Source organism: Scyliorhinus torazame, chromosome 7, assembly GCF_047496885.1.
Source record: "Scyliorhinus torazame isolate Kashiwa2021f chromosome 7, sScyTor2.1, whole genome shotgun sequence".
Taxonomy (NCBI): Eukaryota; Metazoa; Chordata; class Chondrichthyes; order Carcharhiniformes; family Scyliorhinidae; genus Scyliorhinus; species Scyliorhinus torazame.
In genome coordinates this window covers 181,620,994-181,640,067 of record NC_092713.1, presented here as the reverse complement: position 1 = coordinate 181,640,067, position 19,074 = coordinate 181,620,994, and the positions used below count along the sequence as shown (strand labels likewise).

At 51.1% G+C, this 19,074-nt stretch overlaps 1 protein-coding gene across 1 annotated transcript in view; it reads right to left on the bottom strand.

Annotated features, from left to right (window-relative positions):
* Positions 1-19,074, bottom strand: part of lcp2a (lymphocyte cytosolic protein 2a) — a 252,465-nt gene that overhangs the window by 37,392 nt on the left and 195,999 nt on the right. The window contains exons 14-16 of the mRNA XM_072511854.1: positions 13,478-13,505; positions 13,312-13,324; positions 2,938-3,073 (exon numbers count right to left, since the gene is read on the bottom strand). Coding sequence (XP_072367955.1) covers positions 2,938-3,073; positions 13,312-13,324; positions 13,478-13,505 — 177 coding nt within the window. The remainder of the gene's footprint in view (positions 1-2,937; positions 3,074-13,311; positions 13,325-13,477; positions 13,506-19,074) is intronic.

Sequence of the window (19,074 nt, the reverse complement as noted above, 5' to 3'; positions counted from 1 at the left end):
GGGCTCCTCCATCCTCCCCACCATTTTCCCAAAACATCTTTGAGATGTAATCCGTTGGTGGTGGGCCCTCCACTCCCGCCGCAGCCCTACAATTTGAAAGATCTGTCTCCTGGAGCAATTCTCCAGATCATCCACCTTGGCCCTCAGTGTTTTATTATCACCGGCCAACATTGCCATCTCAGCCTCCAAGGAGACAATCTGATCACTCTGCTTCAAGAGAGCCGCCTCCACACCCGGTAACGCCATTACTGTTTCACCCGTCTTCGCCAGCGCCGACCAAAGGGAGCTCGGGCCACTTCTACTGAATTGTGAAGCTCCTCGGAGACAGCCTGCCGCTGTTTCAGAAATCCTGCTGCCAAGGTGCCTGTAAGCATCTTGACTGTCTGTCGAGTGACCTGAGTCATAGAACCTTATCCCTTTGAACCAGTTAAGTTTGAACCCAAACACGCCCCAGCTGCCGGGAGCCTCCTCGTGTGTGACTGTTCCTTACATGCCGCCAACGGAAGTCCTAAATTGCATTCTTTAATTGAGGCAATGCGAGCTTAATGAAAACCGCACATTCTATTTCACCGGTTGCTTGGGTTCCCAACCCTCCAGGAGTGTCCTGTAGTCTTCTGGCATTTAATATTAAAGGACACGGTTTCAAATAAGTCAGGATCTAATTCAGATGTAGCATTAAACAAAAGATTGTTTTTTTCAATTTCTCTGATAATTTTTGTCGATCAGTTAATAAAATGATAAAAGCAAATTACTGCAGATGCTGGAATCTGCAACAAAAACAGAAAATACTGGACAATCTCAGCAGTCTGACAGCATCTGTAGAGAGAGAAGGGAGATTTGACAAAGAGTCATCCAGACTCAAAACGTTAGCTCCCTTCTCCCTCTACCGACACTGTCAGACCTGCTGAGATTGTCCAATATTTTCTGTTTTTGTTGAATAAAATTATTGAATATGGGGGCGAAGGGAAAGGTGCTCGATTGGTGGGTTGGCTGGTGGCACAAAGTCATATGATGACACCTCCAAGTATATGCCCAGCCAGAGTTGGCAACATAACACATTATTGCTCTTGGGAGTTTTGTTTTTAGGGCGGGACAGCTGATCATCCCTGGCACAAAGGAAGATGGTTGTGCTGGCTGGAGGTCATCTTAGTCCCAGGACATCACTGCAGAATTTCCTCAGAGTAGTGTCCTCGGCCCAACCAGTTCCAGCTGCTTCATCAATGATCTTCCTTCCAACATAAGGTCAGAAGTGGGGATGTCCACTGATGACTGCACAATGTTCAGTACCATTGACGTCAGTGATGCCTCAGATAATGAAGCAGTCCATGTCCAAACCTGGACAATATCCAGGCTTGGGCTGACAAGTGGCAAGTAACATTCGCGCCACAAAAGTGCCAGTAATGACCCTCGCCAACAAGAGAGGATCTAACCATCACCCCTTGACATTCAATGGCATTACCATAATCCCCCACTATCAACATCTTGGGGGTTACGATTGACCAGAAATTGACCGGACTAGCTATATAAATACCATGGCTACAAGAGCAGCTCAGAGACTGCGGCGCGATTCTCCCAAAAGGGAACAAAGTGCTGAGAAACACATGGCTATTCAACGCGACTTGTGTTGAATAAGGGGCCTGAACAGGGAATGCGCGGCTGAGGCCACACATAGCCCTGTCTTGCACATTAGGAAGCTCCGCTCACCGGAACTCCGCATTGCAGCATGAGATTGGGACGCCATTTAAAAATGGCGTCCCGATCTCTGAGGCCCCCAAAATAAACCCTGACCTCCCCCCACAGCCTAAATGCAATATGAGAGGGTCCCCAGCACCCACCACCACCCACGCCGACCAGCCCCAGCCCGATTTCACCTGCACAAAGAGTGCCAGCTTGGCAATGCCAACCTGGCACTCTGACAGTACCCATGCCAGCTGACAGTGCCAGGCTGGCACCCAGGTGGCACCAGCAGTGCAGGGAACCACCCTGCCCAAAGGACATGCATCTGGGGCCTCCGATCCCCTGGGAGATCTTCACGAGTGCTGTTCCGTCTGGTCCCAGTTTGTGGGTACCAGCGTTGAATAGCACTCGCCAGAGGTCTCCGAGGCGAAGGGGTTGAATCCCAAAGCTTTTGGATTCTGCACATTAGATTGAGGCTTGCTGCCTCGCGCTAATATGCAAATTTGCTAAAAGATGATCCCGCCCATTGTGAGCAGAATTCATGTCGCAACATCGCGCGAGATTCGCGTGTCAAGCCGGGTAGATCCCAGGAGCAGGGTCTCCCGGCTTTCAGCAGCCATGCTGCACCGCGGTGAGCTGCTTTTCTGGTGCAGGGTAGCCGTTGGATCGCGCCCTGGAATTCTGTCTCCATTTGCCTGGATGAGTGGAGCTCAAACAACACTCAAGAAACTCGACACCATCCGGGATAAAGTAGCTCACGTGGTTGGCACCCAATCTACCACCATTTACTCCCTCCACCACAAACGAACAGTGGCAGCCATGTGTACCATCTACAAGACGCACTGTAGGAACGCACTAAGGTTCCTTAGACAGCATTTTCCATACCCACGACCACTAGGACCTCTAGGAGGACAAGGGCAACAGATACCTGGGGAACACCACCATCTGGAGGTTCCCCTTCTCGTCACTCACCATCCTGACTTGGAAATATATCGCCATTCCTTCACTGTCATTGGGTCAAAATGCTGAAACCTCCTCCCTAACAGCACTGGAGGTGTACCTACACCACATGTACTGCAGCGATCAAGAAAGCAGCCCAACGCTACCTTCTCAAGGGCAACTAGGAATGGTCAATAAATGCTGGCCTAGCCAGCGAAGCCCATACTTCATGAAAGAATAAAAATAAACCACAAGTCTATTTTCTCCAATACTCTGGGCATGGATACTGGTCATATGTAGTAGCTCTGCTGGGAGATATACCTTTCTGGATTGATAAGTGGCAGCTGGTTGCCTCCTGAGAAACTGGGCTTTGGTCCAGGTCGGGGAGTTCTGTATGGGAATGTGTTGGCATTCAAAGCGGAGTCAACCGGTCGAGGTAAAGGCCTCTGAGCAAAATCTGAAGGAGAATTGGATAAAACAACTTCAGTATCTACAATAGAGTCTACATCCTGGATCTTAGCACCAACACTTCCATGGAGACAGTCCCAATTACTTATTTTGCAACAATGTATTTTTCCTCAGTACAATAAGTCAGCAAGGTAGGGAACGCTGAAATTATGGGTTAAACTAAATTATGTTGCATACATTTTTTTTGTAAGAAAGAACATGGAGAGACAGTGTAAAATAGGGTACATCTGTAATGGGGGTGCAGAGGAACCTGGGTATATGTCTGCATAAGTCATTGCAGGCAGCAGAACAGATTCAGAGAGCAGTTAATAAAGCATAGAGTATCCTAGGCTTTATTAATAGGGTCATAGAATACACCGAGGTTATTTTGAACTTGTATAAGACATTAGTTTGGTCTTAGCTGGAATACTGCATCCAGTTCTGGGAGCTGCACTTTTGGAAAGAAATGAAGATATTGAGAGAGTGCAGAAGAAATTCAAGAGAATGGTTCCAGGGATGAGGAATTTCAGGAGTGAAGATAGAATAGAGAGGATGAGACTGTTTTCCTTGGAGAAGAGAAGGCTGAGAGGAGATTTGATGGAGGTTTTCAAAATCATGAGGATTCTGGAGAGAGTAGAGGGGGAGAAATTGTTCCCACTGGGGGAAGGATCGAAAGCGAGAGGCGTAAATTTAAATTCATTGTTGAAAGAAGCAAGAGCAAAAGGAGGAAAATCATTTTCACACGGCGAGTGGTTAGGGTCAGGAATGCACTGTCTGAGAGTGTGGAGGAGGCAGATTCACACGTCGAGTGGTTAGGGTCAGGAATGCACTGTCTGAGAGTGTGGAGGAGGCAGATTCACACGTCGAGTGGTTAGGGTCAGGAATGCACTGTTTGAGAGTGTGGAGGAGGCAGATTCACACGGCGAGTGGTTAGGGTCTGGAATACACTGTCTGAGAGTGTGGAGGAGGCAGATTCACACGGCGAGTGGTTAGGGTCAGGAATGCACTGTCAGAGTGTGGAGGAGGCAGATTCACACAGCCAGTGGTTAGCGTCTGGAATGTGCTGCCTGAGACTGTGGTGGAGACAGATTCACAAAGCAAGTGGTTAGGGTCTGGAATGTGCTGCCTGAGAGTGTGGTGGAGATAGATTCACACGGTGAGTGGTTAGGGTCTGGAATGCACTGTCTGAGAGTGTGGTGGAGACAGATTCACGCATCCAGTGGTTAGGGTCTGGAATGCACTGTTTGAGAGTGTGGTGGAGACAGATTCACGCAGCGAGTGGTTAGGGTCTGGAATGTGCTGCCTGAGAGTGTGGTGGAGACAGATTCACGCAGCGAGTGGTTAGCGTCTGGAATGTGCTGCCTGAGAGTGTGGTGGAGACAGATTCACGCAGCGAGTGGTTAGGGTCTGGGATGCACTGTCTGAGAGTGTGGTGGAGACAGATTCACGCAGCGAGTGGTTAGGGTCTGGGATGCACTGTCTGAGAGTGTGGAGGAGGCAGATTCACGCAGCGAGTGGTTAGGGTCTGGAATGCACTGCCTGAGAGTGTGGTGGAGACAGATTCACACGGTGAGTGGTTAGGGTCTGGGATGCACTGTCCGAGAGTGTGGTGGAGACAGATTCACGCAGCGAATGGTTAGCGTCTGGAATGTGCTGCCTGAGACTGTGGTGGAGACAGATTCACAAAGCAAGTGGTTAGGGTCTGGAATGTGCTGCCTGAGAGTGTGGTGGAGATAGATTCACACGGTGAGTGGTTAGGGTCTGGAATGCACTGTCTGAGAGTGTGGTGGAGACAGATTCACGCAGCGAGTGGTTAGGGTCTGGAATGTGCTGCCTGAGAGTGTGGTGGAGACAGATTCACACGGTGAGTGGTTAGGGTCTGGAATGCACTGCCTGAGAGTGTGGAGGAGGCAGATTCACACGGCGAGTGGTTAGGGTCTGGGATGCACTGTCCGAGAGTGTGGAGGAGGCAGATTCACGCAGCCAGTGGTTAGGGTCAGGAATGCACTGTCTGAGAGTGTGGAGGAGGCAGATTCACACGGCGAGTGGTTAGGGTCTGGAATGTGCTGCCTGAGAGTGTGGTGGAGACAGATTCACACGGCGAGTGGTTAGGGTCTGGAATGCACTGCCTGAGAGTGTGGTGGAGACAGATTCACACGGCGAGTGGTTAGGGTCTGGAATGTGCTGCCTGAGAGTGTGGTGGAGACAGATTCACGCAGCGATTGGTTAGCGTCTGGAATGTGCTGTTTGTGAATGTGGTGGAGACAGATTCACGCAGCGAGTGGTTAGGGTCTGGAATGCACTGTCTGAGAGTGTGGAGGAGGCAGATTCACACGGCGAGTGGTTAGGGTCAGGAATGCACTGTCTGAGAGTGTGGGGGAGACAGATTCACGCAGCGAGTGGTTAGGGTCTGGAATGCACTGTCCGAGAGTGTGGTGGAGACAGATTCACACGGCGAGTGGTTAGGGTCAGGAATGCACTGTCTGAGAGTGTGGTGGAGACAGATTCACGCAGCGAGTGGTTAGGGTCTGGAATGCACTGCCTGAGAGTGTGGAGGAGGCAGATTCACGCAGCGAGTGGTTAGGGTCAGGAATGCACTGCCTGAGAGTGTGGAGGAGGCAGATTCACACGGCGAGTGGTTAGGGTCTGGAATGCACTGTCTGAGAGTGTGGAGGAGGCAGATTCACGCAGCGAGTGGTTAGGGTCAGGAATGTGCTGCCTGAGAGTGTGGAGGAGACAGATTCACACAGCCAGTGGTTAGGGTCAGGAATGCACTGTCTGAGAGTGTGGAGGAGGCAGATTCACACAGCGAGTGGTTAGGGTCAGGAATGCACTGTCTGAGAGTGTGGTGGAGACAGATTCACGCAGCGAATGGTTAGCGTCTGGAATGTGCTGCCTGAGAGTGTGGTGGAGACAGATTCACGCAGCGAGTGGTTAGGGTCTGGAATGCACTGTCCGAGAGTGTGGTGGAGACAGATTCACGCAGTGAATGGTTAGGGTCTGGAATGCACTGTCTGAGAGTGTGGTGGAGACAGATTCACGCAGCGAGTGGTTAGGGTCTGGAATGCACTGTCCGAGAGTGTGGTGGAGACAGATTCACGCAGTGAATGGTTAGCGTCTGGAATGTGCTGCCTGAGAGTGTGGTGGAGACAGATTCACGCAGCGAGTGGTTAGGGTCTGGAATGCACTGTCCGAGAGTGTGGTGGAGACAGATTCACGCAGTGAATGGTTAGGGTCTGGAATGCACTGTCTGAGAGTGTGGTGGAGACAGATTCACGCAGCGAGTGGTTAGGGTCTGGAATGCACTGTCCGAGAGTGTGGTGGAGACAGATTCACGCAGTGAATGGTTAGGGTCTGGAATGCACTGTCTGAGAGTGTGGCGGAGACAGATTCACGCAGCGAGTGGTTAGGGTCTGGAATGCACTGTCCGAGAGTGTGGTGGAGACAGATTCACGCAGTGAATGGTTAGGGTCTGGAATGCACTGTCTGAGAGTGTGGTGGAGACAGAGTCATTTGAAGCTCTCTAAAGGGAATGAGGCTGTCTCATGAAAAGGAAGAATGTGCAGGTTACAGAGAGAATGCACTGAATGGCACTAAGGGAACCGCTCATTTGGAGAGCTGGTGCTGACACGGTGGGCTAAAAGGCCTCCTTCTGTGTCATAACAGTTCTGTGATTCTGTGATTTTATGGGCATATTTTCTGACCAATATTGTATCTGTATTTTAAGGGTCCATTCTGTTTGTTCCCTGTTTATTCACTTATTTACCCGTACTTTTATTTTGGCTATTAAATTTTTGATCCATGCTGATTAATGGACACCCAGTCGGAGAATGTCGCCCCATTTTTCCCCTCCACTTATGATTTTGACCCCTTTCCGCCCCACTGTGTCTGTTGTGTGTGTGTGTGTCTATAGAAGGCAGAGGGGGGGGGGTAGTTAAAGTGGATATTAGGGGCGAAATTCTCCGGTATCGGCGGAATGCTCCACATCTTGGGGGGCCGAGCCCTAACGTTGAGGGGCTAGGCCCGCGCCGGACTAATTTCCGCCCCGCCAGCTGGCGCGGAAATGACATCTCCGGGCGACGCATGCGCGGGAGCGCTAGCGGCCGCTGACGGCATTCCTGCGCATGCGCAGTGGAGGGAGCCTCTTCCGCCTCCGCCATGGTGGAGACCGTGGCGAAGGCGGAAGGGAAAGAGTTGCCCCCACGGCACAGGCCCGCCCGCGGATCGGTGGGCCCCGATCGCGGGCCAGGCCACCGTGGGGGCACCCCCCAGGGCCAGATCACCCTGCGCCCCCCCCAGGACCCCCCGCCCGCGCCGCCTTGTCCCGCCGGTAAGGTAGGTGGTTTAATCTACGCCGGCGGGACAGGCATTTTAGCGGCGGGACTTCGGCCCATCCGGGCCGGAGAATCGCGGGGGGGGAGGCCCGCCAACCGGTGTGGCGCGATTCCCACCCCCGCCGAATATCCGGTGCCGGAGAATTCAGCAACCAGCGGGGGCTGGATTCACGCCAGCCCCCGGCGATTCTCTGACCCGGCGGGGGGTCGGAGAATCTCGCCCCAGATTTTAGCTTGTTGATAACCAGTTATATTTACCACATATTACATTATAGTTCTTATTATAAATAAACAGTAATTGTGTTTACATTTACAAACCTGGTGACTGATTATTGGACAGCCAAGTGCCAAAGCATTTGGGTATTTTTGTCAGAATTATTGGTTAATTCACTTGCTTTGTGACTCTGGGCCATGTGGGGCTGGAATTGACCGCACACTAGCCCAGGGTGTCACAACAGTATGAACACTTGACACCATACCATACAGAGTTAATTGCCGTGTTAATAAAGTTTCAATATAGGAGCATTAATGTTCACATGGGAAAAGTTTGACTTAGAAAATAAGCATTTATGATGGGGAGGTGCTGACTGTATTTCTGGCAGTCGTCTTTTGGTTAAAAAATTGTAGTGGATGCCTAGCTGTTTAAAATGTTGCAACCATCACAATGGCCAATTGGAAGGGGCCACACATCAGTTATAGGATTACAGCTGCCACCTTAAGTAACAGTTTATCCATCTTAGGCATGTGCTCCGAACAAGTTACTCTCATTTATTTTTAGCATTTATAGCTAAAGGAATAGAGTATAAAATAAGGAAGTATTGTGCACAGGTTTGGTCCCTTTATTTGAGGAAGGGTATTATGGTATTGGAGACAGTTCAGAGGAGGTTCACTAGATTGATTCCAGAGATGAGGGGCAGGATTCTCCCCTACCTGGCGTGATGGAGTGGCGGGAACCACTCCGCCGTTGGGCCGCCCCTTTTGGTGCCAAACCCTCACCTTGAAGGGCTAGGCCCGCGCCGGAGCGGTTTCCGCTCCACCGGCTGGCGGGAAAGGCTTGACGCCACGCCAGCCAGGGCCGAAAGGTCTTCGCCGGGCGACGCAGTTCCGCGCATGCACGGGAGCGTCAGCGATTGCTGACGTCATCCCCGCGCATGCACAGGGGAGGGGGGTCTCTTCTGCCTCCGCCATAGTGAAGACCATGGCGAAGGCAGAAGAAAAAGAGTCCCCCCACAGCACAGGCCCGCCCGCAGACCGTTGGGCCCCGATCGCGGGCCAGGTCACCGTGGCGGCATCCCCCGGGGCCAGATCGCCCCCCCCCCCCCCCCAGGACTCCGGAGCCCACCCGCGCCGCCTTATCCTGCCATTCAAAAGGTGGATTGATCCACACTGGCGGGACAGGCATTCCAGCAGCGGGAGTTCGGCCCATCGCGGGCCGGAGAATCGGTGGGGATGGGCCCGCCAACCGGCACGGTGCGATTCCCGCCCCCGCCGAATCTCTGGTGGCGGAGACTTCGGGACAGGGCGGGGGCGGGATTCACACCAGCCCCCGGCGATTCTCCGACCCGTCGGGGCGGTCGGAGAATCCCGCCCGAGGGGTTTGTCGTATGAAGAGAGATTGAACAGTTTAGGCCTATATTCTCTAGAGTGTAGAAGAATGAGGGGAGATCAAGTTGAGGTATACAAGATGCTAAAAGGTATGAATAAAGTAGACATGGAGCGGATGCTTCCTCTTGTGGGGCATTCTAAAATGGGAGGTCTTAGGATAAGGGGTAGCAAATTTAAAACGGAGTTGAGGGGAAACTACGTCTCCCAAAGGGTTGTGAATCTGTGGAATTTGCTGTCCCAGAGTGTGGTGGATGCAGGGACAGTGAGTAAATTTAAGGAGGAGTTAGACAGATTTTTAATTGGTAATGGGTTGAAGGGTTATGGAGAATGGACAGGACGGTGGAGCGAAGGCCAGGATGAGATCGAATGGCGGAGCAAACGCTCCTATATTTTATAAACTTATGAACTTATAAAAAGAAAAGCAAACACACTGTTGAAGTCTGGGCTTTCAATCTCCTGAATAAGTTCCTTTCCCTTGTTGAATAGCTGGAGTACAAATGATAATGATTCAATGCCAGAGTCTTAACCATCAATGTTTGATAAGAGCAACATTAACTGGTGTTCATGAAAAATGAATAAGACAAAGTAAAATCAATAAGAAGGTAGGAACAGGAGGAGGCCATTCAGCCACTCAAGCTGGTACTGGCTTTCAGTTCGATGATATGTATCTCAACTCTATCTACCACCTTAATTCTGTCACTCTTCATCCCTTGGCCTCATAAAAATCGATCTAAAATTAACATTTTCAGTTGACTTAGCCTTAGCAGTTGTTGGAGTTGGTGGGGCAAGAGTTCCAATACCATTTCTGGGTGGCACAGTGGTTAGCACTTCTGCCTCACAGTGCCAGGGACCCTAGTTCAGTCCTAGCTTTGGGTGACTGTCTAGAATTTGTACGTTCTCCACGTGTCTGCATGGGTTTTCTCCAGGTGCTCCGATTTCCTCCCACAGTCCCAAGATATGCAGATTAGGTGGATTGGCCATGCTAAATTGCCCTTAGTGTTCAGGGATGTGCAGGTTAGGTGGGGTTACAAGGATAGGTCCTAGGTAGGGTGCTCTTTCAGAGGGTCGGTGCAGACTCGATGGGCCGAATGGCCTACATCTGCACTCTTGGAAATCTATGGTTCTATGACTCTGCTTCCTGACATCGCTCCAAACAGCCTGGCTCTAATTTTAAGAGGATGTTCTTCCTTGTTCCGTACCACTTTCCAGCAGTTCCTCACTATTTACCCTGTCAAATTCTTTAATTATCTTACACTTTTATGTTTCTAGTATTATATATTTTGGTTAATTTACAGGTTAATTGTATGTTTCATAAAGATTGTTGAACTTGTATTTGCAGATGTCCTTTGTTCTCCTCGCTATTGAAAGACACCTAGGTAAAACCTTTGAGTAAAGGAACTGATCAAAAGTATCTGAATTGGACAGAAACAAGTGACTGGGGTTGTTTTCCCTGGAGCAGAGAAGTTGAGTGGGGACTTTATTGAGGTGTATAAAATTATGAGGGACATAGATAGGGTGGACAGGAAGGAACTTTTCCCCTTAGTGGAGGGGTCAATAACCAGGGGCATAGGTTTAAGGTAATGGGCAAGAGGTTTAATGGAGATGTGAGGAAAAAACCTTTTCACCCAGAGGGTGGTTGGAATCTGGAACTCACTGCCTGAAAGGGTGGTAGAGGCAGGAAACCTCACAACATTTAAGACACATTTAGATCAGCACCTGAAAAGTCATTGAATACAAGGCTACGGACCAAGTGCTGGAAAATGGGATTAGAATTAGAAATTAGAATTAGACTAAGTCATAATTTTATTCTTTTCTCAAAGACTTTAATTAGTCACCCATGAATCCTCTCTATTCTGGGACCGGCAGTCATGTCTGTACAGCCTCAGAATTTAACCTTTTCAGCCTTGCTAACATTCTGGTGAATTTACGCTGTATTCCCTCCAAGGTCAATATATACTCCCCGAGAGGCGGAACCCAGTTCCTCCAGATAGCATCTAAGTTGAACTTTGATTACAGTTTGCATTTTATGGGGCATAATCATGTTTAAACATCTCAAGGTACTTCACGCAATATTTTTGAAGTGCGGTCTGAATTGTGAAGCAGAGGATAGTGATTCGGCAGTCCCTTCTACATCTTGGCTGATTTTCTTTTCCATGTTTGGGCAGGGTGGGGCTAGCGAGAGACTAAGCTGCCAATTTGTTGGGATTTCTATTTTGCTTGGCCCTAAAGGTAAATTTGAAAAAAATGAAAATCGCTTATTGTCAAAAGTAGGCTTCAAATGAAGTTACTGTGAAAAGCCCCTAGTCGCCACATTCCGGCGCCTGTTCGGGGAGGCTGGTACCCATGTCTATCTATCAGAGGCAGATAACACTTCACCAATTTATTCCTTATTGGGATGTGGGCATCACTGGCAAAGCAAGCATCTATTGCCACCCCGATTTCATAGGCCAGTTTCCATAATGCTGTGGATCTGGAGTCATGTGTAGTCCAGATCAGGTAGATTTAAATGCATATCAATCATGACAATTTATACTATTTCTAGATCATTTTTACGGCCATTGATGGTGGCTTCACCATGATTAATGATCTTGGTTTTCAATTCCAATTTTTATTAATTAAATATCAACTGCCTTTGCGGTATTTGACTCCTTGTCCCCAGAACATTAACCTGTGCCTCTGGATTATTAGTCCAGTGACATTACGGCTATGCCATGGTCTGCCTGAAAATGTGGTTTCTGATTTTGGCTTCTGTCTGTACTTTAATCACAGAATGATGGAAGGAGACCATTCAGCGCCTCGTGCTGTTGGCCCCACTTCCCTCCTCTATTTATGTAACACTGCAAAGATTTCCTTTCCAAATGTTTATCCAATTCTCTTTTCCAGATTACTATTGAATGTGCTTCTCTCACCCTTTGAGTCATGCATTCCAGATCATAACTCCGTGGACAAACGATTCTTCCACACCTCCAATTTTGCTATTCTGGCAATTATCTGAGACATTTCTCCTCTGGAATTCACCCACCAGTGAAATAGTTTCCTCCTGATTTACTTGATCAAAATCCCTCATTACTTTTTACATGGCTAATCAATTCTCCATTTAACCTACTCTGCTTGAAGGAGAACAACTCTTGCTTTCCTTAGTGTCCACTTATGTTCATAAAGAATTACAGCCTTGATCTTATGGCATTGTTGTTCCCTGTAGCCAGCCTGAAAATAAAGGATCAGGGGCGAGATTCTCCGACCTCCCGCCGGGTCGGAGAATCACAGGGGGCTGGCGTGAATCCCGCCCCCGCCGGTTGCCGAATTCTCCGGCACCGGATATTCGGCGGGGGCGGGAATCGTGCCGCGCCGGTTGGCGGGCCCCCCCGCGATTCTCTGGCCTGCGATGGGCCGAAGTCCCGCTGCTAGAATGCCTAGCCGCGTAGATTAAACCACCTACCTTACTGGCGGGGCAAGGCGGAGGTCTGGGGGGGGGCGCGGGGCGATCTGGCCCCGGGGGGTGCCCCCACGGTGGCCTGGCCCGCGATCGGGGCCCACCGATCAGCGGGCGGGCCTGTGCCGTGGGGGCACTCTTTTCCTTCCACCTTCGCCACGGTCTCCACCATGGCGGAGGCGGAAGAGACTCCCTCCATAGCGCATGCGCGGGGATGCCGTGAGTGGCCGCTAACGCTCCCGCGCATGCGCCGCCCGGAGATGTCATTTCCGCGCCAGCTGGCGGGGCACCAAAGGCCTTTTCCGCCAGCTGGCGGGGCGGAAATTAGTCCGGCGCGGGCCTAGCCCCTTAAGGTTGGGGCTCGGCCCCCAAAGATGCGGAGGATTCCGCACCTTTGGGGCGGGGTGATGCCCGACTGATTTGCGCCGTTTTGGGCGCCGGTCGGCGGACATCGTGCCGATACCGGAGAATTTCGCCCCGTTTGGAACAGGATTGAATGATGAGTATTAGTTCTTCTACTCTGTGTGCACATTTCCCCAATATTCTAAAGAGCTAAACTGGCAATGCTACACCCAATTCTAACAGCTCACTGAGAAAACCAGTTTTTAACTATGTTACAATGTTCTTGTTCTTGTGGGTTTTTTCCTGGCAAGTCAATTTAAATTATTCTAAGGTGGTGTTTTGAAAGTTGACAATGCTGCAGCCCAAGCAGAAAGCCAAGGTTGTCACACCTTCACAAATCAACATGTCACATCCACAGTATGGCATTCGCTGTTTAAGATTTGGCAATTTTGTTCTTACAAAGAATAAAAAGACAGGCCTCAGCCAAATACAGAGAGAAGTGACAAAAAGACATATTGATAAGTGTTTACTCACTGTCTTCCTCGTCCTAGGAATGAAAAGAAAGATATTTGTTGTCAGAGAAAATCCTTGTAGTTCAATTTACACAGAATAACAAAAATGATGCCCAACTCTACATTTTTATTTGTGAATTATTTTAATTTGTCCTAGAAAACAATAAACACTTTTGGGCTACACTTACATCCAGCCTTCTGTCCGGTATACTTGGTCTGAATAAAACAAAAATAGAGATTAATATTTCTCCAAATTAAGTTGAAATTACTTTTCCAAAAAGGGGTGAGTCATACAGCCCTTCAACTTTATGCTGACCATCAAATACCAATCTATACTAAAAGTGCTGCAGATCAGGGGCGAAATTCTCCCCCAACGGCGGGATGCCTGCCGACTGGCGCCAAAGCCGGCGCCAATCAGACGGGCATCGCGCCGGCAAAAAGGTGCAGAAGTCTTCGCATCTTTGGCGGCCTAGCCCCAACATTGAGGGGCTAGGCCGACGCCGGAGGGATTTCCGCCCCGCCAGCTGGCGGAAATGGCGTTTGTTTCCCCGCCAGCTGGCGCGGAAATGCGGCGCATGCGCGGGAGCGTCAGCGGCCGCTGTCAGTTTCCCAGCGCATGCGCGGGAGCGTCAGCGGCCGCTGTCAGTTTCCCGCGCATGCGCAGTGGGGAGAGTCTCTTCCGCCTCCGCCATGGTGAAGGCCGTAGCGGAGGCGGAAGGGAAAGAGTGCCCCCACGGCACAGGCCCGCCCGCGGATCGGTGGGCCCCGATCGCGGGCCAGGCCGCCGTGGGGGCACCCCCCGGGGTCAGATCGCCCCGCGCCCTCCCCCAGGACCCCGGAGCCCGTCCACGCCGCCTGGTCCCGCCGGTAAATACCAGGTTTGATTTACGTCGGCGGGACTGGCAATTCCTGGGCGGGACTTCGGCCCATCCGGGCCGGAGAATCCAGCGGGGGGTCCCGCCAACCGGCGTGGCCCGATTCCCGCCCCCACCCGATCTCCGGTACTGGAGACTTCGGCGGGGGCGGGGGCGGGATTCACGGCGGCCAACGGCCATTCTCCAACCCGGCGGGGGGTCGGAGAATGACGCCCATGATCTTTCACCTGTGGCATCTGGGTTTTAATTCAATCCCTTATTGTTCAATGGTAACTGTTCAGGTCCATTGTGGAGTCAGCCAGCGAAAGCAAGATTTATGATTTTACAACTTATTAGTCACTATGTGGACGACTCTTAACTGCCCTCTTAAATGGCTTAACAAACCAGGCCATATTCAGGTCAGTGGCAATTAGGGAAGTGTGATGAATGTATAAATTGTTATATATGATATTCTGTTGTAGTAATGGTATTAAAAACCTAGTTTAATACAGGTGGTGTGGCAGGGCGGCGGAGTGCTTAGCACTGCTGCCTCACGGCACTGAGGACCCAGGTTTGATCCTGGCCCTGGGTCATTGTCCATATGGATTTTGCACATTCTCCCCATGTTTGCATGGGTCTCACCCCCACAATCCAAAGATGTGCAGGGTAGATGGATTGGCCACCCTAAATTGCCCCTTAATTGGAAAAAAACAATAATTGGGTACTCTAAATTTATTTAAATAAATTTTTGAGTGACATTTGAACTGTATTGGGTTGTTTAATTGGAATTAGTGGCAGGTGTAGATCGTAAGTACAAGTTTTTCCTTTTATTTAAGACCCGTTTAGCTGATAACTGTAAAGCTATTTCTTTGTAATTATTTTGGTAAATTCTGTGTTTAAATTAAAGTTCGTTTTAACATAATATATATCTATTGGTCTGAGTCATCACTCCTGGGGTGAAGTATCCTTTCCTCACAGTTTTACAAATAGAAATGTTGTTTGGGTATCCGAACAGATGTTGGGGACTGGTCTGGTATCCTAACAGGTGTTGGGGACTGGTCCGGTACTATAACAGATGGCCAATAGATGCTGGTCTTGCCAGCAATGCTCACGTTCCAAGAACAAATTAGAAAAAGAAAGTACATGACAATGAATATCATTGCAATATAAAGCCAAGTTCTCCTAATTGCTAATTCAGAAACCAACATTAGCTTATTTATCAATTAAACATGCAGGTGTTTGTTAACCTTCTATTAATTAGGCATAATTAAATGAGATGAACCAAAATACATTCCAGCGCCACTTGAATCTATTTCTATCTTTGCGACACACTGGACTGAAATTCTGGATGGGACATTTTAGATCAAATTGTTACCCTCGCTCCAGGTAATTCACCATAGTTAGGTGTAACCGCCCAACTTCCAGTGTGACAGAGAATCGAGTCAGCTCATTAAGTCCCTTAAAGCCTGAAATCAGGAACTCATTCTGTGGGGAATCTAAACTCACATCCTTCCTCCTGTCACTCCATGATGCAACATAGTTGAACACCATTTGTTATGTCACTTCCTTTGGTGGGGACATTCCAAAGACAGAGGTCATAAAAATGAGAGAAAATCCAATTGGGTATATAGGGGTTCCAAATTCAAATAATGATGCACATGTAGAGGTCACTATAAAAAGGAGGGGTTTCTCTTTCCACACCTAGTGGTGCACAAGACAGACTGTTGTCTGTTTCCATAGCGAGGTTTATCCTTGAACATGTCACCTGCCTGTCACCAGAAGCTTATCGCAAGAGGGGCACCAATCCATATCAAGCATGGCTGAACAGGACACTTTCCCGCTCTTACCGCCCGTCATTGGTGTGTCGAAGGATGTTGCAGATTGAAATTCAACCTGTTTAGCCACATTGAAGTGGGACTTGATCCCAAGGTTTTCGCTTCAGAGGTGTTACCCATTCCTCCACAAGACCTCCTTATTGAAAGTAGCTGAGGCAAATGGTATTATTACATTTACGGGAATGTTAAGGATAAAAGGGATTGCGGTGTGTGCTGATAGGGTAAGATGAAATTGTTTTTAAATTTTTTCCTTGAAATTGAGTCTAAAGAATAAGGGGCAAAATTCTTTGGTATCGGCGCGATGTCCGCCGACCGGCGCCAAAAACAGCACAAATCAGTCCGGCATCGCGCCGCCCCAAAGGTGCCAACCGGCGCGGTGCGATTCCCGCCCCCGCTGAATCTCCGGTGCCAGAGACTTCGGCAGCCGGCGGGGGCGGGATTCACGCCAGCCCCCGGCGATTCTCCGACCCGGCGGGGGGTCGGAGAATCTCGCCCCTGGTGAGTACATTTTTAAAAAAAATGATTATCAGAAATCCCTTGGAATTGTCAAATCTTATCAGAGACAAAGTCCTTTTGGTTACTTATGCCTACAGAAATTGTTTAAAAGAGTCACCCAATCAACCCAATTCCCTCTAGTCTTTTCCATCTTTCTGTAAATGTTTCCTTTACAAGGATCTGTAAAATAGGTAATGCAAAAAAAAAAGGAATCATCTGAAACTCCTGCACCGTTTCTCTTCATTTACTCGTTCAAAACCCTTCAGAGCGTTCAGCTCCTCTAGTAAATCTCTCTTAACCTTCTGTTTTAAGGTGAACAGCTTCCCCAGTACCTGTAGTTTTTAAGCTCTGATCTGTTCTGGTAGATATCCCCTGCAAATCTCTTTGGTAATCCTATGTAATTCTAAGCAAGATCCCCTTTTTCTGAATAACCACTGTTTTAACTATACTATCGAAAACCAGGGGCGAAATTCTCCGTTATCGGCGGAAAGTCCGCCGATCGGCGCAAAAAACGGCGCAAATCCGACTTGCGTCACGTCGGAAAAATGGGTCGATAGTCTCCGGCCCGAAATGGGCTAGCAGCGACGTGACTAGATCCGCGCTTGCGCAGTGGTTCACGCCGTGCAGCGTCATACGCGCTGCACGGCGTGACGGCTCATAAGGCCGCGCTGCCCCCCCCCATCCGACCGGAACACCCGACCGCAACACCCGACTGGATGGCTGGCCGCCGCTCAGCCCCGAGGTTCAAGTCACGCGATGTTGAGGCGCTCCTGGACGCGGTGGAGCAGAGGAGGGACGCCCTGTATCCCGGGCACGGCCGCAGAGTTGCCCCACGCCACAGCCGGCGTCTGTGGAGGGAAGTGGCAGAGGCCGTCACCGCTGTGGCCCTGACACCACGGACAGGCACCCAGTGCCACAAGAAGGTGAACGACCTCGTCAGAGCAGGCAGGGTGAGCCTCCCCCATATCCCCCCCTCCCCCATATCCCCCCTCCCCCATATCCCCCCTCCCCCATACCCCCCTCCCCCATATCCCCCCTCACCATATCCCCCCTCCCCATATCCCCCCCTCCCCCATATCCCCCTCCCCCATATCCCCCCTTCCTCATATCCCCCCTCCCCCATATCCCCCCTCCCCCATATCCCCCCTCCCCCATATCCCCCCTCCCCCATATCCCCCCTCCATATCCCCCCTATCCCCCCTCCCCCATATCCCCCCTCCCTCATATCCCCCCTCCCCCATATCCCCCCTCCCCCATATCCCCCCCTCCCCCATATCCCCCCCTCCCCCATATCCCCCCTCCCCCATATCCCCCCTCCCCCATATCCCCCCTCCCCCATATCCCCCCCTCCATATCCTCCCCTCCCCCATATCCCCCCTCCCCCATATCCCCCCTCCCCATATCCCCCTCCCCCATATCCCCCCTCCCCCATATCCCCCCCATATCCCCCCTCCCCATATCCCCCCTCCCCCATATCCCCAAGTGAATCCAGCCCTAACCTTAACCTCTGCAATGCACGCGCAACCGATGGCGTGCATTCATATACCTGCCTAACAGTGTTGCCTTTTACCCCTGCCACCCCCCCCCCCCACAGGAGAAGCGCGCACACAACAATAGGGAGCATGTGAGGACTGGAGGAGGCCCCGCTGATGAGAGGCCACTGACCGAACACGAGGAAAGGGCCCTGGAACTGGCTGGTGGACCTGAGGACCGGGAGGTTGCTGATGCAGAGGTCGGGGGCGTAGTAGCAAGTGAGCCACCGACAGCCCGTCCCCATATCCCCCCTCCCCTATATCCCCCTCCCCCGTATCACCTGATCACTGCCTGATGTCTAACCATGCATGCTTCATTGTGTATCGCAGGACCAAACGTCCAGGCACCCATCCCCGCAGATGCAGACCGCCCGCAGGATGCCCTCGGAGGCCACGGGAGACGGAGAGACCCGGACCCTCCGGCATGCGACGCCCGCAGGATGCCCCACGGAGGCCACGGGAGACGGAGAGACCCGGACCCTCCGGCATGCGACGCCCGCAGGATGCCCCTCGGAGACCATGGGAGACGGAGAGACCTGGAGCAACAGGGAGACAACACCCCCGTCACGTGCGGGAGCGACCACCCAGCGATGAGGGGGGCAGCCACAGGCCCCCATCACATCCGAGCCAGGACACCACTACCCAGGACACCACTACCCAGGACACCACTACCCAGGACACCACTACCCGGGACACCACTACCCGGGACACCACTACCCGGGACACCACTACCCAGGACACCACTACCCAGGAAGACGAAATACCGGACAGTGACTCAGAGTGGATGGGTGGAGACGAACCCCCACCCCAAAGTGCCATGGACTCAGAGTGGGACGAAGAGCACGACACAACGCCACTGCCGTCACCAACACCCTCCACCATCGCAGAAACACTCACCTCGGTTGGGCACTTTAGTGATGAGGCGTCTGGTACACTCATTGGTGCGCACAACACAGCCATCCCGGTACAGCAGGTGGAGGTAGGAGCAGCAGAGGGGCCGGGCGGTCGGAGGGCAGCCCAGCCCAAGCGAACATCTGCCGCCCAGATGGATCCCGGGTTCCTGGAGTTA